The following is a 24,476-nucleotide window of genomic DNA, read 5'->3' as shown; positions in this document are numbered from 1 at the left end:
TTCCAACATGAGATAACTAAGTTACTTTTATCACAAAAACCTTGAAAGTTTAGTAATAGAAGATAATGCAATAAAATGCTTAAAAAACTATCTTAAGTGCTAAGCATATTCTGTTACTCAGAATCGCATAACTCCAAAGAAAACACTATCAAAAGGAAAGGACACGTTTCTCACCCATTTCAAGTATGCGTTTATGTAGTGGTATAGCAGCAAGAAAGGGTTCATCTTTACAGGACTGTATCTGGGTTCCAACCAAGTCAGAGTTGGTAGCCATAATTCGGGCACTTTCTTCATTAAGATTAACGCCAGCCATAGAGGCAACATCATTGATGTCATCATCATCTCTATAATGAAAAAAAAAAAAAAAGTAATTCTGCATGTGATATATTCATTTTGTATATTATCTGCTTCTCCAAAAGTAATCATCATGCAATATGTCCAGTGGCTGGGCCAACTTGAGGCTCAACCACTAGGGTCTGCGTTTTCATAGAATTTATTCTAGATTCAGAAATAACTAAATATTTCTCTGAACACATTAGGAAAACTTTAGAAGCAGGACAATTTGTCTGTAACAGAAGGTGTGACAGGTGTCTTTTCTTCATCTGAGAGTCAGTGATATCAATGAAACCAGGATGGTCAGGAAACTGAAGACAATGATTATCACTAAAGACAAAGCATTTGGCTATTCTCTTTATGCTGAAAACTAGGAGCAAAATGATAAATTAAAACCCTACAGACATTAAAAGCAAAAACATGAATTTGGAATCCTGCACCGTTTCACAAGGTCCTGTCAAAATGGGCACCAAAGCATTTTCAGCAATAGTCAGGAAAGATTCTTTGACCATGATCAGTTCATAGGTAAGTCTGGGTTCCAGGTGCAGTTTGAGTATGTGCTGGTATTTTCTCTGGCAACATACAAAAATCAGTAGAACATGTCAACTAGTTTTAGTAAAATAAGCTGCATTTGAGAAGATGATAGCAGCACTGCCTTGGCCACTGTTTGCCCTGCAATACCCCTTCCTAACAGCTGGAGGAAGTACTGACTAAAAAATTTGAGCTTCCACACCTGTATCTCCCAAGCATCTTTTACCTCCTACCTCTATGAGGTATGACTCATAACTGTGGAAACAACCATCTGTTTTTAGCACATTCTGTTCAGGAGCTATTACTGACACGAACACTGAGTTTCAGCATATTCTAGGAGTGATTACAGAACCTTTGAGAATATATATATATGGAAAAGATCCACATACATCCAAGTCCAGACTCCTACTACTGCATAAAGCAAACAAAGAAAAGCTTAATTTAAAAGATTTTTTAAAAATTATTACATAGATACCATCCTGTGCACCCTAGAATACTTTCTGTCACTTGTAACAAGTTTAACGCCTACAGTAAAAACCAAAAGCTACAAGTAAGGTTTGAGAACAAAAGGGGAGAAAGCCAGAAATCCATCATCTAGGTCCTCCCTGTCCTCCCATATTCTCCTTGATATCTACACTAGAGTAGCCAATTTTGGTGGAAGAGTTCTGTGGTTTTGTTAGATAGTGGGTTTATTTTCTTTTACAGGAAGAAGTCAAGAAGGGATTTTTGTTTGTATAAACCTGGAGAAATGTGCTGAACCCTTGAGGCAGAATATGGAAAATTTTACAATGATTATCAGAAAAATGCTACACGAATGAGCTTTTATTATTTTCCACGAGTGCTAAGCACTTGATTTCTTCTCTTAGAATGAAATTCCTGAAGATAGCATCACAAAGTTGATCTGCCTTGACGACTTTCATGTTGAGTCTAAAGGATTTTCATTTCAACATTTCACATGGTATGTATATGATACCCATAGGAGGCTCACAAGAGCTGCCATGAAGAAACTGGGCTCTTATGCATTCAGTGCATAGATGACTGAACTACTCTTCAGTCTTGTCCAACCAGTTGTGAAACTGCTCCCAAATACCACAGCTGATAAATGTACTCGGCCACGTAACAACTAACAGTGACTTAAATATTCAGTTATGAGTTCAAAAGATTCTAACTACAAATGAAAAACAGCAACTAAAATTGAAAAAGGGGAAAACCTAAGATTTTGGGGAATTTAAAAACCTCAGCGTGTGAAATAGAATGAGCATCGTCAAAGGTAATCTACCCAGGACTCAGAAGGCCCAAATCCAGCAGGCCTTTTAAACCATGGCAAAACCAAATTCATATAAAGGTTGTTACCATAACACAAACTCAAAACTATGTAAGATAGTAGAAGCTACTGGAAAACAGACTTGAGCCCAGAATTTCAAAATAAAGCTAAAACCAATGAAACTACAAAGCATTAACCAGCTTGTGCAGTTAAAAAAAAATAAAATTAAAATCCAATATTGATTTCCAGTGGACCCCCACATCTCTGTGGGTGTGAAGGCAGCACTGCTGCCCTGTGGGGTCCGGCAGTGCCTGGGTACTGCTGCCTGCTGAAGGGACCCGAGCCCAAGGACTCAAAGGATCTCAATAAAATATCAACTGAGCAGGATACTCTCATGCTTTCTCTATATACAGCCCCCATTATCTCACTTGCTATAGCAAGCATTTATCACACAGTTATGCACAATCTGGCTAGCAGTAATACAGTCTCAACACCGTACTTCCAGATCAGCTTGGCAGTACTGAGGTACTTTCACCTCCTTCGAGTAATCATCCATACAAAAATCAAGTCTCTTGACTTCAAGAACACAATTTTTAAGAGAAGTTTATACTTATCGCTACTTTTACTTAATAGCTGAAGAAAGTACAATCTCTTTTCTCTTACTTCTGCTTAGCATTTTAGCTATTCCAATTTTTATTTGGAATACAGATGTGACCACATTCTAAATAAACAAATATTGTCTGAAATAAAAACAAACAATTAATTTGGGGACAAACCAGGGTTCCAATGAAATTATCAAAATCAATGTGATACCACTTTTAAAGACACTGTAAAAAAAAAAAAAGTTACAAAAAGTACAGTGATTAAAAACCACTGTAACTCCTAGACAGAATCACTTGCTTCCATCTTACACTGGCAATCTACTATCTGTGAGTACATCTTTTTTTTTTTTTTTTGTTACATGGAAGACAGATATGAAATGTTTTAATCATAGTTGGCACTACAATTTTTTCAGTCTAATGGAAAAAACTCTACCAATATATACTTGTTGACTTTGATGAACTTTATCACAATAAAGAGCTTGGGTTTGCATACTGAAACACACACATGCATTTGGGGGGGGGGGGCGGCTAGCATTCTTGCCAAACAATTTCCTATGAAAGTCAACTTTTAAGTGCAGATGAGTGAATTTTCAGAAGTCATTCCATGGAACAAAGATGCCATCCAGTGGTCGTCTAGATTGATGATTACTGTCTATCCTTCCCTTTTCACCCCAGCACAGTATTTAACAATTTCATGTTTCTTGGCATATATTACTGTGCTCATACTAATTATACTGTCTTAGTAATTATTTCTGGTTTTTACTGAATTAAAGTCTGAGTCTTGTGGGATAAATCTAACATTCCAACAGGCATGCTACTTTTAAGGAGATAGCATGGGTTCTCAAACCCTTTCCAAATGCAAGCTACATCTTAAAGTAGTCTAAGAGTTCAATCCTTCCTCTTATATTCAACCTCTTGTAACACCTCTCCCTCTCCTCTTCATTAAAAACACTCATGCAATTACAAAAAACCCCCACACCAAAAAAACAAACTTATCTGAAAATAAGAAAGAAAAAACAAAGTATTTGCACAGTTGTCCGTAACACGTTTCAAAGACTTTGTTTAAACTAAGACAAGCCGTTATAAAACTGCGGTAGCGTTTTCTTTATGAACAAATCTTAACTGCACAATTGCATACTGTTCTTTCTCAAGCACTTTGTAACATCTGAGCCAATGATGTCCAAGTATGAAATACTGAACTGCTTCCAAATAAGCTATAAGAATACACAAAGCAACTGAGACAACATTATACTATTGATTCCCTCTCTCTCAGAAGTGAGATCTCAAGTTGTTAGGGCAAAGTCCCTACATGTATGCAAGACTCTGAGCAAGTCTACAAATTCCATGGATCATAAGATCAGAGATCAACAACAATACATTGGATATAAACAATGACTTGAAATTACAGTAACAGTCACTACTACATCACATTTTTTAATGGCATAAATTCTCTTTACACAAATTTATTATAATGCTTATTCTGACTTTCAAGCTTTAATTTGAAACTTCTCCTTAATACTGCTTTGTCATACAATTCAGTCACAGTCTATGTTGGGTCTTCTCAATGATAAGCAAAAGGGATGACAGAACATACCACATTTGTGGTCAGCATTTTTCTTTATTTTGAAAAATATGGAAAAATACACAATCATCTTATAGCTTTAAATATTTATTTGGAAAAACAAAGAATCTTAAAGCTTAAGGTTTTATGTCATATACCAGTCTGAGATTAAAACTTTGAAGTTATCCATTTAACACTTACATAAGCTTTCTATCTCTCCTCAAAGGACAGGCTGCTTTGCACATTATTAGATGTAACACCATGCATTTTGAGGCATTTTGCCAGAACTATGTTATTAGACTTCTATTTTTAAAAATAAAAATAAAATAACAGGCAACAGATTCTTCTGGCTAGGCAAAAGAGGTCTGAAAACAGATTTTTTATTCCCAGGTAGACTCTACTTTAAAATGTTGCCCGTCAGCAGCATAAAATATGAATACTAATATAAGCTTCAAGTGATCACAGTCACTTCATAGAACTGATTCTGAAAAAAACCCCATCACATTGGCTGTATAAAACCTGATACAGGCTCCAAGAGGTTATACATAACTTCAAAATACTGTTTCAGAAAAAGAAAGGTTCCTGTGCAAAGGAAGGAGAATCTGGCTAGCTGGTACACTATGGCAAACGCATCATCAGCACACACATTAAAGAACAGTTCTGTCCACTTCTTGCCTCATTTTACATGCAATGCCACTGAGCCTTACTCAGTAGTTAGGAAGCAGTAGGATAATACAAGAGTACAAACGCCTATCTCCATCCTTGGAAATATGTAGAACCAGAAGAGTCCCCTATCTAACCAAACCTGCTCTGAGTCAGAAGTTGGACTAGTTGACCTCTCAGGGTCCCTTCCAACTGAAATTATGCTGACTCAGTATCAGGGGAAACAAATGTTCTTTATACTGGCCACAATCTTAACTATGGGGAATAATGACTTTGAGAGTCTGCTACTTTCACTGTCATCACTGGTAGATTATGTTAGCGGGAGCTCTGAGATTACCAAACTAGATGATGATGTACACAGCAGCTGTAGCCAAATACGCAGGTCCGTAGCAGACTTCAGTGGGCCTTCTGTTTCACCTCTCCCAGCTACAGAAACCTCTGCCTGGACTATTATGGTACAAATGTAAATCTAGATCTCTACTGTAAAACAAACAAAAAATTACAAAAAACAGAATTCAAATTTCCATCCTTAGGTGTTAACATAGTTGAAAGTCAACTAAATGGATGTTGTGGTTTAACCCCAGCCAGCAGCTAAGCACCACACAGCCACTCGCTCACCCCTCCTCCCTCCCAGTGGGATGGGGAGGAGAATCGGAAAAAAAAGTAAAACTTGTGGGTTGAGATTAGAACAGTTTAATAACTAAAATGAAATATAATAATAACAAAATAGAATAACAATAATTGTACTCAAAAGGAATATAACAAAAAGAGATAAATTAGACCCAAGTGATGCACAATGCAATTTCTCACCACCCGCTGACCGACGCCCGAGCAGCGATCCGCTCCTCCTGGCAACTCCCCCAGTTTATATACTGAGCATGACGTTCTATGGTATGGAATATCCCTTTGGCTACTTTGGGTCAGCTGTCCTGGCTATGGTCCCTCACAGCTTCTTGTGTACCTGCTTGCTGGCAGAGCATGGGAAACCAAAAAATCCTTAACTTAGGATAAGCACTACTTAGCAACAACTAAAACATCAGTGTGTTACCAACATTATTCTCACACTAAATCCAAAACACACTATACCAGCTACTGGGAAGAAAATTAACTCCATCCCAGCCGAAACCAGGACAATGGAGTTGTCTGTAGTTCTCTCTGAAAAATATAGCAACAATAAATTTTAATACTAAAAAGGGTGACACAAAATTTCATGAATACAACAACTTCACATTGCAGAAGTCTTGGGTTCAAAACTCTACGTCATAGAATAGCTACTATAATATGCAGTGAACTCATGTAAGCAGTCTTACAGTTCATTAATAAATGCTGACATTAAAGGCTAAGCTGTAATTTGCAAAATTCCTAATTGCTACATCTTTTATGTAATTCCTTCCTGTATTTCCCACAGTCCAGAATAGAAGAAACTGAAAAAAACAAAGTTCACATTTCCATTTCTAGTGACCAACACTTTGCTCACAAGAGTGAAAAGCTCAAGTAAGTTATTTTAAAGAAAGCAGAATATAAAATAATGAAACAAATATGCAATAATAAAACACTAAGGGCAAAATAAATTTATACACAACACAACTATTTTTCAAAATTCTTGCTTTGCTTTAGATGCCAGTTTGCCTTCTGGCTAAAAACACATTCTTCACACACGCTGGGAATGTTGAGGAAAACTAGTCAGCATTCAGAGGATTAATACAGATTTCCAGCTCTATGCCTTTAGGCTTAATAGTCAGACATCTATTTGTCCTCAGGAGAGGTTAGGGGTTGAAATGCAAATATGCAAACAACTGAATTCTTTGTTAAGATATCAAGAAAAAGCTTGATCTTTGCTGCTGTTTAATAAATCCTTGCAATTTTATGGACTTATTTAAATGCAGCTTTGTGTCTTACTATTTTGAAGGAGAAAACAATGCAAGGAAACAAACACATTCATTCTGACTAAAATTTGTTCTCTAGAGGAAAAATGACATACACCCTTGACAGCTTATTTACCAAACTCACTAAAGATTTATTGATTTATCAATCAGTGCCTTGAGCATTTGCTTCTCCCCAAGGGAAAATTAACAATTCCAGCTAACCTAATATATTCTATGTATAAACTAAGTGAATGCAAGAATCAATCCTGGCACAGTTTACAACATCCAGTTAAAAAAATGCTGTCCCTTTCGGTGTATGTAAAATTGAAAGCTATACTAACGAAGAATAAATGCTCATGTTGCTTACAAACATAAAAAATACTTATTAAGACAGTACAATTGAACCCAACAGACATTTTAAATCATTTAAATACTCAGTGGGAGGCAAAAGCATTGGAAAATAAAAAATTGAATTATTTTGCTTCTAGATTAATACTAAGTACTACCACTATTAGTTGCAATACTGACATGCCTCAAAGCAGAGATATTTCAAAGAGCTACAAATTCTCTTTTACTTCACCTGAAAAAGCATAAGCCTTAAAATTAATTACTGTTTTGATGATGTCAGAGCAACATAAGGATTCCAGAAGACAAAAATGAAAATCTAGGAATATTTTGTCATTTAACAAAGAAAGAAAAGGTTTAAGAACAAATAAAATGTACTTTCATCAGTGGAAAAAAATTAAAATGATGGTAGCAAAAGCAAAATGCAGTAAACATAAAATTAGCTTTTCACTACAAAGAGTAAAAATATCCAAAATATATAGAAAATAAAAGTTTGAAGTACAAAAGAACTGGTATAGCAGCTCAATGCATCAATGCTACTGTGTTGAACTTTTGCAGCACCTGATCACTACAAGAACCCAGAGAATGCCCCAACCTCTGCCACCTAAATAAGCACATGAAGAATAGATACAGCAGTGTTTTCTCTTTAAAACCAAGAGCAACAATCCTACACACACACCAAAAAAACCAAAACCCACTATCAAAACCATACAGTAGTTTCTCTATGCTGATGAGGAGATAGCTGCAGCTTAGCTGAAGAAGCCTATCGACAGGATGCCTTGTCACAATTAGTATCTTCTCAGCAAGATATGTTCCATATGAACATTAGAATGCAACACATAAAACCAACCATGTATTTTTTTAAAAACTTCATACACGTAATTCCATTTACCAGAAGTTTTACTACAATCCACAGAATTGAAGTCTTTACTAAACATTAAAAAGCTCATTTAGAGAAAAATCCTCAAGACATGTCATGACCCCCTCCCTTTTTTAAAAATAGAACTAAGTAAGAAAATTGCCATCCAATCCCAGTAAGAAAAGGAAAGAAATATTGTAAAACACTGCCCTCTGGTGTTAAGCCAATTCTAAATCCTGTTTTATATTTAAGATCCACCCAACCACCCCGCTGCATTTTTTTTTTTTTTTTTTTTTTTTTTTTTTTTTACCTGAAAGAACCACCTCCAGGGTCATTCAGCTTGTTTTTCTGATTTGCAGAGACCTGAACACCAAAGCCCCCAGGACTTTTGCTGGCTTGTATTGTTGGTGCCTTCCCTACTGTGCCTGAAAAACACCAAGCAATGTTATTACGAGCTGTCTTAGACAATTTACATCAAAGAACCTTCTGTCCAGGAACTAAATTTAACTGTCTGTAAATTGCAAACAAAGGAAGTTATTATTTTTAAAGATTACACTGCTGAAGAAGAACAATTTAAAATACAAAATTTATATTAACATTACAGTTTGTTCAATATTTACAGAATACTGAAGATTCCAAAACTGAAAACCATTGGCCATAATACACATAACGGCTGTAAGTGTGTTTCCAATTGCCAGTAAACCACTTTTCTAGACAATCTGCACAGAATAAAGAAGCAGAATTTGAAATGTTCTTAATACAGATGCTTTAAGTCACAGTCACTCAGGGTATTAACTATGCCTTTTACATTTTTGTATATAGTCATTGTTCTTTGTTGCAGTGAAAAACATGTATTTTCAGAGTTGAAAACGTTATTTTAAGAATTTTTAAATGTTTTATATTGTATGTAAAAGAAGAAACACTATTGTAAAATTTTATATACCCCCCCCATAAAGGTTGTCTTTTACTTCATTTTGAAAACAATGATTTCAAAGTAATTCATATCTGTATCTAGACTTTACAGGTCTACATGCAGAAGTAATACTGGGCTTTCTATATAATCCGAAGTGTGGTAGACATGCAGCTTCTTGTGACAGTAAATTAAAAAATGGATATGAATTCCTCTCTGACATTTGGAAAAATCTAACCAAAAATAATTACAAATTTATGTTGCTGATTAGTAAATCAACAGACCTCTATTATTATTATTTAAAACACTGTATCAGTATGCAACTGAAAAAGCATTGACAAATGAAACTTTTGGAGTGAGCCCTCCTGCTTAAACACGTTTACTTGGGTTATATTTTGTGTTTTCTTTAATCCCATCTGTGTTTTGGCACGTGAAAATAATTATTTCATATGTCTACTTGACTTAAAAGCTCTCACCTTTTTCTTGTCTATGACTCAATTTTATTACATACACATAGTGTTTGAGACTTTGAGAAGCACATGTAAGTTATTCCTGCACATCTATGACTCAATTGCATATAAATGGCATGGTATGAACCTTAGTAGAGTTAGATTATTTTTCTTTCATTAATTGTAAAAACCTACAACACAACTAACCCAACAAATCCTTTAAAGAACACTTCTTTGCTAAAACAAAAATGTCAGCATTGAACGAGTCCAGCATTACTTTTTTTATTTTGAAGTCTTCATCAACTTCAACATATGATCTTAAAGCAAAACTAATTTGACAGTGTTCATTCAGTTCTTCAATCTGCATAAACTGTTGTGTGGACTCTCAACATTAGCAAATATGAAACAAGATTTAGGACTTCAGGCTCCAAGCCTGGGGAACAAAAATATTTTGTCATCAGAATATTCAAGGTCCATGACATGTCACAGAGAGCATTAGTTCATGGACCAGACAATTCATTTATTTATTTCAGATGAACTAATTGAAAGGTTTTCTACTAAGCGAACTGGAAGGAAAGAAATAATACAGTAATAAAAATTAGCAGATCTCCATTTTCTACAATTAACATCTAGGAGATTAGAAGTGTGTTAACCTTGAAAATTATTGCAATGGCAAAATTAAGGTAACAGTGGCACTCCTCCAGAATTAATATTGTATTCCTTTAGAACTAGTATCAATGGTTTGTTTTCTACAGGTGATAACTTTTGATCAAAAAAAAAAATCCAACCCAAAAAGGTACAGCAACAGAGTAGTTAACTTCTTGGTGTCAGGAAAACTATAAGTCTACATTGGATATGGAAAAATCAAGTCTTACTTTCTTTCACCCTATGTATATTGTAATTCTACTCAAATGGATCTGGCAAAGTAAATATAAGTTTTGGGATGACATACAAATTTTCTGGTTTAAATCACAACTTCGCATGATTAACCAGTTAGATACAAAATATGGCTAAAACGTCAATTTATATTATGAAGCAGGGCATATTTTCAAAATTAAAATCACCTGTGGGCCTAGATATTCCATGGGATTGGTAATGACATACAGAGTCTTTCACCACTGGGTCCTCATTTCAAATTTTAAGTAGCATGATCTGGAGAAATAAGCCCAAATTTAGGAGCTTATAAATTCCTAGTTGTACTCCTGCACAGGTTAAATAGCTGCAATGAATACTCTGGCTAATTATTTTTTTCTTTGGCTCAATTCCCCCATCCATAAGATGCAATTCACCTAATTATTATACTGATAAGTGCTTTGATAAAGGAGTGTGAATTTTTCATGCAATAACTGTAGTGTTACTTCCCCTGGTGTGGAAGCAATTTTGTTGATATAAAAGTCCTCAAAGCCTGCCAACTTTATCTATACTACTGTTTTAAAAAGCATCACTGTCTGTTCATATAGATGCATTAATATTAATGTAAAGATACATTACAGTAGGAGATTCACTCCTGTCTGAGAAGGAAAATGCACTATTCTGTGGAAGTCAGCTTAGTTCTGGTGTAACTATCCTCAAAAAGTCACACTCCACAAAATTATACTACTGTAATTTTCTATATAGACCATGTCCTATTCCAGTATCTTACCTCCTTCTACAGGAATACCTAGGCCAGTATAAAATAGCATTATACTGGTGTTTACAGTAGAAAGTTTTAACAATATATCAAAATCAAAATGAACTGTTATCTGACAGTATGCCTTAGCAGCATTTCTTAGAGCTGCAAGCACACAGGTGGACTTCTCCCTAGACATGGGCTACAGGATGAACAGTTGTACAACGGGACGTTTCCTGAATTCCTATTGTTTGCTTTGTCTGTGTAATTAAAACAATATAGTGGTGGGCTTAAACAAGCTTGTAAATAGGAGTAAGCTCACCTGAAAGCAGGGCTTTGTATGAATTTGCCTTTCTGAACCGCTGTCTTCCTTAAGCCAAATTGCCAGTTAAGTTGCATTTCATTGGCTGATCAATGGCTATCATGAATAAATTCATATTCTGAATCCACTGTTTAAAAGGCAGATGCTAGTATCATGCAAATTCTTGGCACACTGTTGACATTCACAACTTAGAGACTGAACAATCAAAGAAATGAAATCAGCCTTCACTCTCAGACACATTAGTCAGAAGTGAAAGTTCATGCCATAAGATGCCAAATAACTTCCCTGTTAATAAAGTCAGGACATGAGTATCAGTGCTATCAAATATATGCTTTTTATGACAAGTAAATGCATTTCTTCCTAACTTGGAAAAACAGCCTACAGGATTACAGTGAGAGCTTGGTCTCCATGTCCATTCAAGCTATGGATTCTCTGAAGAGAACAGAGCAAGCAGAATATCAGCTGCTATTAACTGTGATAATTGGGGGTTTTAATGCTTTCTTTTCCCAAAGAGAACAGAAAAGACCAAACAATGAAGTCAAACAGGCAGCAGTATCTTTTATGTGCATTTAACCTAGTTTGATTTCTGATTCAATACCTAAAGATGACGAGCTCTGTATTCCATTACAAACCCTCAGTCGTCTAAATGCCCACATCCAGAAAGATACTCTCACATATAAACAGGAAAAATAAAAAACGACGTCTAGTGGTGGAAAGAAACAAAGGGATATTTATTAGAAACTAAGAAGGCTTCAAGAACCCTCTTAAAAAAGCAGGATGTATCAGCCAGACATTACATCCACCTGTGCACAGACAGATGAGGAAGTTGTGTACAAACCACACCTCTTGCTCCCCTGGCTTATCATGGCATGTCAGGTTGCTGCAATCAGTCTCTGACCTCACCAAAGAGTAAACATACTGGCATAGAGACAGAAAAAAAAAAAAAAAAAAAGGAAAAAAAAAAGGCCTGTGGGTTGAGAAATTTCTCTAGGACTCCTACCTTCATCTCTGTAGCTGCAGAGACAGTGACTATGAAGTTCTGCTTCAGGAGTAAGAGTTAAAAGTAGGATGATTAAATTGAGGCATTCTCTAGGCTTCAGGAAAAAAAATGAAGAATTTCTTTCTTGGCCCAGCATTAGAGCTTAGGACAGTAAGAATCAAGTTCCTGACTTCTTTCAGAACTTTTCCATGAAAAAACTGCTGAGTAAGAGCTAAGCATGTGAGAGTTAGTCCTAAGGTTCTTTCAAAACATTTCACTGTGTTGGTCTGAAATACCTTGAAACTGCATAGTGAAAACATGCATTCCTCAGCCAGTATGAAGTAAAAAATTAATGTCAAGCCTGCCCAATGTCAACACTGTAAGTTTTTCCCATGCTACTAGTTTGTAATTACAATGAAATTCATACAAAGGTAACAATCTCACTAAAACATTTAAACCCATACCTTGTGGTCTAATGGTCTGAGTTATTACCACTGGCATCCTAATCTGGGTAGTCTGGCAAGCAGGGTTTCGTTTCACAGTTTGAGCAGATGTTGACTGGATAATCTGCTATTATTAAAAAAAAGTATACTTATATTATACTCTTTATACACAAACACACACAACGTAAACATACTAATACCTGTAATTACTAATATAAGCATGTGGATCTCTAAAAGCACAACCAGCTAGTGACAAAAGTCATAGTCATGTAATGCATGTGGTTGTGTGTGTGTGTATATACCTATTTTGCCATTATGCTTTAAAAAAAACAAATTATATTTGACACAAATGTCATATGTCACAACCTTCATCAAAAATATATTTCAAAGGAGTAAGACAAACATTAAAGTTTAGACTTTTGTCTTCAGAAATTCTACTAGGAAGAAGAGCATTTTTGTAGAAGAAAATGCTGCAATAATTTCAGTGGTATCCACCTACAACCGTTAGGCCATTCACTATATATCTATGCTTTTAAAAGAAAATATATACTAAAAGTAAATTCTAAAATATTATGGGTTCCAAAGTCAGATATACACAAGAAAGAAAAAAAAATGGTTTGTGCTGATCATATACTAGTCATTTTTTAAATGTTAACTGGATATTCTCAAGGTTTCACTCACTATTAAGCCAAGTTCTGAAGTCCCTACCCAAAACTGAAACTGGGTTAGAAACTTAGAATTTGACCCATAAACAAACTGAAAAGAAAAAAACCTGCAAGGGTCATGTCTAAGCAACAGCAAAATGTATGTTCATAAAATCAGGGACAAGGTAAGCACAGATGTAATAAACAGAAGATTCAAAAAGACGTGTGGATGCTGTAGATGTAATGAACAGAAGATTCAAAAGGACGTGTGGATGCTGCAGAGCTGGAAAAAAAAAATCCATAAACTTTGAAAACAAAACACAGGCAAATAGCTGTGAATAAGATTACAACCACAACTCAGGCATGACAACTTCAAAAGTCATGCTCTTCACAGTCACAACTATGTTACTCCCATTGCATGTGTCTGCTGTTTCTGAATTACACATCTCAGTCTCACAACCACAGGTATTCCCTCCTAGAAGACAAGACGCCACACTACACACCGCTATATGAAGTGAACAGGAACCACTGCATCTTTATTCAGCACCAGTCAGCGTTATTCCTACAAAGTACATCTAAAACCTTATTATTTAGCTGAATCATGAATAGCCAAACCTCTGACTTCAAAGTACACTATGGAGAAAAAGAAAGGAGAAACAGTATTTTCAAACGAGACATAAAAGTAGAGAATGAAGAGGCTTGGAACAAATAGGAAATTGTTCCATCAGCAGGAACCAGGGCTCCCAAATCGGAAGGAAGAAAGGTGAAAACTACAAACAAGAAAAGACTAGTGAGGGAACAAGACCTGTAATGTAGTCTGGAGAAAAAAAACACCAAATAGGGCCATTTTGAAATTACAAAATTGCATTCTGTACATCCTAAAATATTAAAAGTTGGAAAGTCGTAATAAACCTGTGGATGTAGAAGTAATAGCAATAGCTACCTTGCAGAAAGAGAAAAGGGATAAAAAGATTAAGGATTCAGCTTCAACTGTGGACACTGAAGGAAAATGGAGGATTTGTATTAAGCACAGAAATGGAGCAAACGGATGTAAATTTACTTGGTCAAGACAGGCAGTGAGTAAACAGTGACACTCAGAGGGAGGAGAATAAAGTAGCTACCGTGCTTAAAAACAGGAAAGAAATCAAGGTGATAAATGAAAATGAGGGATAAAGTTGAATTTGACTGCATTTTGATGCACAGGAAACACGTACAAGTCTATTTTAATAAGTAAGAAGACAGAATAGCCTGCAGGAAGGAAAAAAAAAAAGACTATATTGGTATGAAAAAGGAGGAGACTGTTGCCACTTTTACAATAATTTATTGGATGAGTTTTCAGAGAATAGTGAAGACAAGCAGCCATACCTTAACTGGCCAGAAGCCAGGCCAAAAAGGAGATGTGTGTGACCTGTGGATAGAATTACTATCTGGTATTACAGTAATTGTCTGCAATTAGATTTTTTTCTCTGTGAAGCAAGCAACTTCTACAGTTCAGAACCAAGTTCTGTTTCACCTGATTAGTATTTTCACATGAATGCCCTAAAAAATGAGCCACTAACACCATTAAAGATAGGACAATATTTAACCATTTGAGATGACATAAATCATTGCAATGTTTTCTTTATTATCAAATACATTCAAAAAACGTCCTTTTAACAAGTACTGTACTAGGACTTCAATGCACGTGAAAGTGCTGAAAGTGTAGAAAATGAATGAGAAATAAATTTTTCCAAGGGGCACAGATCAAAATCATCATCTTAAATTCCATACAGAAATGAATCAGCAACAGTACATACTCTCTAAAAGGAACAACTGCACCTTAACAAAGAGCAACATTTTACACTAACTTAAATTCCAGTTTCTATACAGTTTTAAGATGCATTTCAACACAGATGTCATCTTCAGATCCAAAAGTGATTAAGGAATGAACATTAGGAATTTGTTTCTGAAACAGAATGCATAACCTTATTTGCAGGCAAACAAGGGACACAGTAAAAACTGATGAATCAGAGGTAATTGACACTGCATTAAAATTTATAAACAATCTAAACCACTCTTCATCAACTAAAATACTTCAAACTGTTCTAATCTTCTTGCCTATTTTCCCAACAGCATAAACATTACTATTATGTCCTTAACTTGGCCTGAAAAGTTTAGACAATGAACAAGGTACTAGCAAGATAGTCTGGAAGATGGTTAACTTAACCAAATTATTTCATATTTCTCACAGCCTAAAAATACACACAATGAGTGTACCCCATCTAATGTTACCTATTCGTATGCTGAATAGATGCTGAATCCCAAATGGTCAGTTCATAAGCACCAATTTACTAACCCAGACTGACATAGAAGATACAGAAGTGGATGTTTTGGTATACTGAGGTTATCAGAGACATTACTTCAGCCTTGAGAAAAAGGGAGATCTTATTGCTGTCTGCAACCACCTACTGGGAAGATGTAGAGAAGAAAGAGCCAGACTCTCTCAGAGGTGCAGAGCAGAAGGATCTGACACAATGGGCACAAGTTTGAATATGGGAAATTTCAATTTAATATAAGGAAAAAAAAAATTTACCGTGAGGGTGGGCAAACACTGGAACAGGTTGCCCTGAGAGGCTATGTCATCTCATCTTCAAGATACTCAAAACATGACTGGTCAAGGCCCTGGACAACATGCTAACCTATAAGCAGGTGGTTGGACTAGACACCTCTAGAAATCCTTTCCAACCTTTTACCACTACATCCATATTCATAGCATCAATCATCTTATAAAAGTGCTGTCAGAAAAGGTAACAAGACAGAATATAAAAGTCTTCAAAGTTTACAGAAACTGTTCATAATTCCATCTCCACTAAAAAGAAGGGAAGCCATTTTCGTTATTTCCACCACTGAAGACAGCAAGCACAACAGCAGAACAGTAACAACAAAGGCACAGAAAACAGAAAAGATTTCATGTGATTTAGCCATTGCCTGGATTTGATAAGGACTTTGGAAAATAGCAAAATTACCAAATAAAATTATGATCAAGACAGCGCCAACACAGCAAGTACTGTCATATACCAGCTTATTCCTCTTCAATTTATTAAAGTTGAAGAATCATCTCCTAGGCTGCTGCACTTTGAAGTTCTTAAAGTAACACACTGAAGCAGGAAAGTCATGGTATTGCTTCTCCAAGTACGATACATCAGAAGTTACCTGAATTTTTTTTCTATAAAATAACATTTCTCTGCAAAATAAGATGCACATTTCTCACAATAGAAAGTATTCTCCCGCTTTTTTTATTTCATCTTTCCACTTCTCCCCTTAACCGTCATCTTTCCACTCCACTAGTAACGCTCACTTAAGTTCACCATTTGTCTATCCCTCTGGACAAGTTCCTTCTCTCACTTTCCAAATGCTTCATACTACTCTGTCCATTTCTAAAATTCACTTTATTTTCACATCTGTAAAAAGGGATGTTTATACAAAGATGCTTACGCAAAACAAGCAGACTTATGAAGATGAAAAAAGGGTACTTAACAGTCACACTACTGATAACTAGAATAACAAAGTGGCAACAGCTGAAATACTCATTTTTCTTGAGGCCCTTCTTCAAAAAGCTTAGATTCAATGACTATATGAGAAAAAAGTAATAGTTATCTCTGGTCCTAATCTCAAGCCAAAAGGTGATGATCATACCATGACAGGTGTGAATCTTCTACCGTATATGTTATTGCAGGACAAAAAACAAATTACAGATGTCAACACAGACCAATAATTAACAACACAAATGACCAACAAATACAGACTGAGAAAGAATTCAGCCAAAGCACATAAAATGTATAAAAGTAGAAAGACTGCTAACTTCCATTCTCTTTGTCTTACCTGAACAGGAGATACTGAATAAAAATGAAAGCTACTACCTACAAACCATTGAAAGGAAAAGTCCTTGAGGACAATTAAATTAGAACTCACTGCTGAAGTTTTTCAGGACAAAGATTTTGCAAGTCTCAACAATCTAGATGCTCCTTTACCAATGCAGATGCATGGGGTCCCAACAATATGCTTCCCCTTACTTGACAAGGGCTGCAAAATCAGTCTGACTCAATTTACGTAAATCACACTTTGCAACAAAAGCATCTAATCCAAAAGCTTAAGCATATCAAATAAAGCAATAAAAACAAAAGCACAGGAAATAGAAGCTTCTGCAAAGAATGGAAAATAAAAATAAATTTGGAAAATATATCCTTTACCAAGCATTTTTTCTCTCAATTAAGTTTAAAAAAAAAGTATTGTGGAAGGAAGAAACAAGCCACTTGTACATGTACGAAATTCAAAATGGCTATGGTCTGATATGACATTTATCTTCACTCATGAGTAAACACTTGCTAACTCACTTGTGGCTATGCCACTTGTGATTTATCAGTCTACTCACTCCTGAAGATAAATGTCATATCAAACCTCAGCTATCATGTAATCTGGCAGCATTAACTTACAATGTTCATGCTCTTATGGGCCTAGAATTCATATTTACCATTGTTTACCATGCTGTAATAGTAACAGTTACAATTTTTCAACAGTGCCTTGAAATTTGCATAAGCAATTCTTTTTCCTCCCAAATAAAACAAAGGGACTTTTTTAAAACTCAGCTTGTCATTTTTAATGTTAATATGACAACAATATTGTTCCATTGAGTATATGTTTTCAAAGAAGCAGTGAAGAAAAATAAAACCAAAAGCCACCAGATCACTTGTCCCACCTGCTCCTCAATTTATTATACAATTCTTCCTACAGTATTTAATCTGGTCTAATTTTGAACGTTTTCAATGATGGCTTTTTCATCACTGCCTTTGGGAGCCTGATCTACCATCTAATAATCTGTCTTACTGTAAGGATATCTTGCCCTATATCCTGCCTAAATCCTACTTTGCTTAATTATATCCTGTTATTCATATTTATACTCTCTTAGACCGCTCTAAATAATTCATTGATATACTTCGATGTTTAAACCCTTAAAATATTTGTAAATATTTTTTATGCTCCCCTTTAGCCAGTATTTGACAAAGTTACTGTTTAGCCAGTTTCTTTTAGTCTTTGCTTTCAAGTCTGTCCTTTAATTGCGATCTTCTGTTACTGGTTTCCAAACAGCATTCATTGACAATATCCTCCCTATATTAAGGTACAGCCCACAAAATTCTGAAAGTAAAGTCCATGATAACTCAGAAAACTACTAGGCTGTATTTCAAATAGGCATACAATTTGTCAAGTATAGGCTTTGTTCCTGTTAATAGATCCCAGACATCTACTGCTCAACAGCTATTTTTATTAAAATTTTATTGCACACCAAATTCCAAGTCAGTGACTAGATCTTTATTAGTTCATTAATAGAAACTACTCTTTTTATCCAAATAGCTGTCTTTTACTCTTCCATTTCTAAGTTGCCTTGCACACAGGACAAAAAGAAAATGATTTCCTGTGAGTCACTAAAATGTGTACAAATTACCATCATTCAGCAACAGAAAACTGATGCCAGAAAAAGCTTCAGTAGGGAATTAAAAAGCAAAGAAGAACATCCCCATATCACATAATGCTTATTCTGCTGTTGTATCTTGTTTCCAATTTCCATTACTCTGTCTGATCTTGTGGGAGCCTCCAACCACTATGACAGTTCCTGGAAAAGTGTTAGTAAATGTTTCAGCAAATACTATCCTAATGTAACTTAGAAGATGGAGAAATCTCCCCTCTGAACACTGTGCACAATTTACTGCTGCAACAATGGTCCAGATATATTTCTATACATCTTTCCTAATCCTAGACCTGCACAAATCTTTATATTGCTTTGCATATGATTAAATTTTTTTTTTTTAATTAAAGATGGATCACTTCAAATTTCTTACTGTTTCTTTATCATTTAAATTTAATAATTGGCTTCAATCTCCAGGAATACTTTCTCCTTACAATGCAGTGTCAACACAATATGTAAAGTGCTGATCGACCTCCATTACTCATCAATCTGCTTACAACTTCAACACATTTAATAAAGAATGTCTCTCTTATTCATAGAAATTTTATCTGCTGTAACACCCAGAACAAGACAGGTAATGTCTGCATATATAAGGCTATATAGAGCGCCTGCACCCCAAGAATGACATTTAGACAAACTTTGAACATTGCACTTAGAACAATTAAAAAAATTGATTGCTGGCTTATCTCATTAGTGTCTCATCAATAAAATATTAGCCTAAGATTACTCCCCTCTTCCCTAGCTAAAAGTAGTTACCAGTACTAACAGCACTATCTAGCTCTATAGCACACAGCTTTTTCATAGTTTTGGAACATGATTGCAATACTTTACAAAACATATAGTCTCCTCCATCTCCACTAACACTATATATTTTAATGCTGAAGTCTCCTTTGTACAAGCTATATTGCATGCTGAGCAGCATACACAGAATTCCCATGTTGCAAGACACCTCAATATAACTGGAAGAAGCACCACCACATCTGACCCCTTTGTAAAACAGAAAAGTCAAAAGAAAGGAACAGCTAACAGATCCTCCACATTTTAAAAGAAACAAGACTACTGTAAACTGGCTGGTATGAAAGGATCTATATTCCAAAACAGGCTTGCCCTTCCGCAGCTGGACAGTTTGCAAAGCCAGCTGGAACTCTCTCCAGTGAGCTTCAGGCTTGGAAAATCTGGAGCTCAGCCAGTTTCCTCCATCAGTGCTGGCTACCCTCAGGCAAGCCAGCTGTAATCTTGCTCTTCCGGACAAGTCCCAGGCAAGATGGCCAGCAGCTCTTCGCTGCGCTCTGATTTTGGGGAGCACTAAGAAGTGTGAAGAGTGTGATCACTGTGACCACAAAAAAGCCAATACTTATGAACAATTACTGATGTGATATGGAGATGCTGCTGGGTTATCTGTTTGGCGCCTGAGTTGATGGTTGTTGTGGTATGTAAGATTTTTTTCATCCAGTAACTCTGTCTGACGCTGCTTTTGTCTGTACAGAACTAATGTGAGCGCCATTAAGAAGTGGGTGGTTAATGTCATGTGTGGTTCTATTGACTAATAACTGATAGATTGAAAGCAAATACAGAAAGTCAGTTTTGTGATAAGCCAATAAATTATAATTTTTAATGTATTCACTTCTCTAAATATTTTCTAGAAAATTAATAGCATTAAGCATAATTTTGCTCTGCATAGTTTGCTACCTTTGAAAATGTTGTGGTCATTTCATGTATCCAGCAAGATGAAAATTCAGCCTTAGACCTATCACTTCCTTACAGACAGAAAAACTTCTTTAGCCCATCAGATCAATCTCCACAATATATTACTTTAGCAGTTTTCAGCTCCCTCATATTGCATAGGTATGTTGCATAAGATGACAGCAGCTCTTCATATTGTTAACCTCTATTCATGTTAACGTCACAATTGCTTGCTTTGAGTACACACTGACATGTGAGAGAGAGACACAGAAGGTGTCTCTCCCATAAATTTGGCTTTATCCCATTCTGAAAATACTCCACAAGAACTACAATCATAAGAGTAAGAATTCCTGTGGACTTACTGACACATTTTTGCTCTAAATCAGTGTTTCTCAAAAGGTGGGGTGCAACCTGCCTAGTGGGCACAGGAGTGTTTAAAGTGGGTTGCAAAACATTGGAAAAAGTTGTGTTACCTGGCAGTAGTTTAGTCCTAAGACTGTGGTATGAGATAAGGCTAGGCTTACTAGCCATGAACATCTACACTTGTCAAGAACCTGTCAGGGGCTGTCAGAAATTTGCTTTCCCCAGGACAGGGAGTAATTTTTACACCTACTGCCTGTATTTACAACTAGTTCCTGCTCCCCTACCTTGAAGAACCAAACTTATTGTAAATTCAGTCTTAGGAAACGTGGACAAATCAGAAAGAGTCACAAGAAGTCTGAGGAACACTTTTCTAACTAATACAACAGTCCAGAAGAGGTGGGGAGAACCTATTTTAGAAAAAGAAAGAATGAAGTGGCTGAACAGAAAGCAGACAAACTAAGGCACAAAATATCCAAATGTCTTGTGTGTATTACAAAAGCCAGAGTCAGAAGTTTTAGCATCTAAGATGGTCTTACATATTAAAACTATGCTCACTAAAAGATGGTGAAATTATACTAATTTAATTTTAAAGTTAGTAATTTAACTGCTAGACAGCATCTGTAAGGTTCAAAAGACATGGCTTTGATGGCTCAGACATTTAGAGATTGTGCGCTGCTACTTTTAAATTAAAGCAAAAGAAATATTTTCTCTCCACACACCCTACAAATTATTTATATCCTTTATAGAGCCTATAAACTCAAGGGTAGATCACTGTAAGGTTTTACATTACCATATGTGCATTTCTGAATCTTGATAATATAAATTTTTACCAACTTGATACACCTTCTGGAACTTGTCAATTTGATTTTGAAACCTAAGTCAAGTACTTTACTCATACATACACAGAAAGCACAAAGAAACTCTTAGATCTTTCCCTGAAGGATGACAATGCCTGTATAAACTCAAGGCTTTGTAAAAATTCTAAATGTATTTTAATTACAACTGTAAACACACATGCAAGATCCTATATAACAGCGCGATAAATTCACCACACTCAGTGAGTAACTGACTGTATAGTTGCCTTACTGATAGTGCCTTTGAAATTAATGAGTCCAAGTACATAATACTCCAATATGCACAACAACAATATATTTCAGTAAATAAAGTATGGCTCTATTTCTAAACAAAACATGCTGGTACAGTACAGCTATTCTTCTACAAGATTTTATAACTATGTGTAGAAGAGTTTAAAATGAGACACAGTTAATTTTAATGCAGACTAATCTAAGCAAAGCAACATACCTAATGACATACTAAAAATTATACTCTTGCCTGTAAGTCTTGAAAAGCTTTCTGTTCTACATTTGTAATTAACTCAAATTCCACTGTGCTCATATAACAATCACTGCATTCCAGACAAAAAGGCCAAGAGTGTACTTTCTTAAATTTAAGCTATAAAGTTATTTAAACTAATGGTTGAACATACATGTGAACTGCCATAAAATGAGGTACTACTATGTATCACAGACTATGATACAAACAAACAAAAAAGTATTTTCCCAAACAAGCTGTAATAAAAATAACATTGAAAACTGCTATTCAGCATGTTAAGAAATTCTCTTTTATACTACAGTACCTACCAGTTGAGAACTCTGATTTGACTGTACCACCTTAACCTGAGGAGGCTGCACTGTATTTGATACAGAGACTGTGCAAATGTTGTTTGGTTGCCTTATTCCTATTGTCTGCGTTGTGACAACAGAGGAAATGCTTCCAGAGGCAGATTGAGGTATAACTTGTGATAGCTTGGTTTGTTGAAGTGACTGCTGAGACGGCTGTCCTTGCAAAACTGAATGTTGACTATTCAGTAAAGATTGTCTCAATGCAGGTAGACTTTTCTAAAAACAGAAGAAAGTTTATGAAATATCAAATTTAGCAGGTTGACAAAAAATATTTTAAAATTTGCTGTAAACATATTAAAAGAATGCAGCTTTCTTTCCAATTTTCCTATCTGCCTATTCATTAAAACGAAGTAAGATTGAACATATTTTCTAAGAGGGAAGGTTCAGTTTACATTTTTAATATGCTTTCAATTTGGATTTAGCAACCCTGTAGATTTTGATGTGCCCTAATTCCACTGTAGCAGTAAAATAAAACACTCCCCTTTCTCAAGACTATCTAGAACTTGTAGCTTAGGTCTTTGGAAGGGCAAAACATGGAAATAGAAAAGGCAGAACCGTAGGAACAACCCTATTCCCATTGCATGCTAGAAGTAGTACGCTGCACCAATTTACTTCTCCTGACATGCCTCCAGTACCTAGAACAAGATGATTTAACTCTTGATGCCCTACAGCAATAGCTGTTTACTGTATTATTACTGATCTAATGTATTCTGACTGGATTAGAAAAGTGTACTATTTTATGCTTCATGTTCAGACCAGTTCAACCAAAAAATACAGTTCTAAAAGGCTATACTGTACCTTCACGAATAAACTTTTTACTTTTTAAGTGGTAGTAGCATTCTTTTGAAGTGCTCCCCCCAGGCAGCTGTAGAATGCAACAGTGTTTAGCCCAAGCTACAGTTCTTTCTAAACTTCAAATATTTATTTAAAAACTTAATGGCTGTTGCCGAGAAAGGACTTCAAAGAAAGGAAACAAGTTAAAACTTATCATGATGCTAGAAGTGACTGCACTGTAAGAGCAGGAAAAGACATAAATAAGGGTTAATGATAACTTGAAAAAACAGAAGCAGAGGGAAAGAGTTCTGAAGAAAAGTTGAAGGGAGAGAAGAAAGAGAAGAAATCTGCCCTAAACTGAGAAGTTTTGGACTAGAAGAAAAATGCTTTTAAAATTATAGTTGTGGTTTTGTTGGGGCATGATTAAACACACTTTGTATATTTGTATATAATCTTCCATATGGAAGCTATTGGAGCTAATGTACAAGAATCAATTAAAAGTTAAATTTACCCCCACGTATACTAACTTAGGACCCAACAATAAATCCATTTGGTATCACATTGGAACTTCTATTATAGATTAGTTCCAGACTACAAGCAGGATCAGCTAATCAATTATTTCAACAGTATTATCCAGTTTAGTTTTTCGTAATCGCCATGACACATGCATTGAAAGTTATCGATGACTCAAATGTAGATTACAAAACCAATATGGAAAAAGCTTATTAAATTACTTGAAGCATTCTATAGAAATAACTTGTGACTCTTCCAAATGTGAATGCTGTACATCTTCACAAAAAATAACCTACTACCATAGAAAAGTATATGCATTATAACAGTAAAGGGTCACTACAGAATAGACAATGGATGATTTCCAAACTAGGGAGTAACTGGTTTTTTATAAAAATCTAATAACTGCCATGTTCTAGATCAGGGCTACTCAAGCAGCGAACTCCAGATCAGCTCTGGATGACAAATTAATTTTTCTTGAACCTAAACCAAGGGCCCAAACACATGAGGTCTCCCTTCTGTAGGAAACCCCTATTTCTTACCATTCTCTCAACCTGTCAGGGAGCAGTCAGCTCCCAACACAAA

At 35.6% G+C, this 24,476-nt stretch overlaps 1 protein-coding gene across 2 annotated transcripts in view; it reads right to left on the bottom strand.

Annotated features, from left to right (window-relative positions):
* The window catches only part of LOC142036655 (transcription initiation factor TFIID subunit 4-like), a 150,837-nt gene that overhangs the window by 102,326 nt on the left and 24,035 nt on the right, over nucleotides 1-24,476 (bottom strand). The window contains exons 7-10 of one of the 2 annotated variants that reach the window (XM_075040053.1): nucleotides 22,566-22,823; nucleotides 12,757-12,862; nucleotides 8,334-8,448; nucleotides 175-344 (exon numbers count right to left, since the gene is read on the bottom strand). In XM_075040053.1, coding sequence (XP_074896154.1) covers nucleotides 175-344; nucleotides 8,334-8,448; nucleotides 12,757-12,862; nucleotides 22,566-22,823 — 649 coding nt within the window. The remainder of the gene's footprint in view (nucleotides 1-174; nucleotides 345-8,333; nucleotides 8,449-12,756; nucleotides 12,863-22,565; nucleotides 22,824-24,476) is intronic. The other variant, XM_075040054.1, reaches the window with a different exon arrangement.

The sequence above is a fragment of the Buteo buteo genome, chromosome 11 (genome assembly GCF_964188355.1).
Source record: "Buteo buteo chromosome 11, bButBut1.hap1.1, whole genome shotgun sequence".
In the NCBI taxonomy this organism is placed as follows: domain Eukaryota; kingdom Metazoa; phylum Chordata; class Aves; order Accipitriformes; family Accipitridae; genus Buteo; species Buteo buteo.
This window is presented reverse-complemented; position numbering and strand designations above follow the sequence as displayed.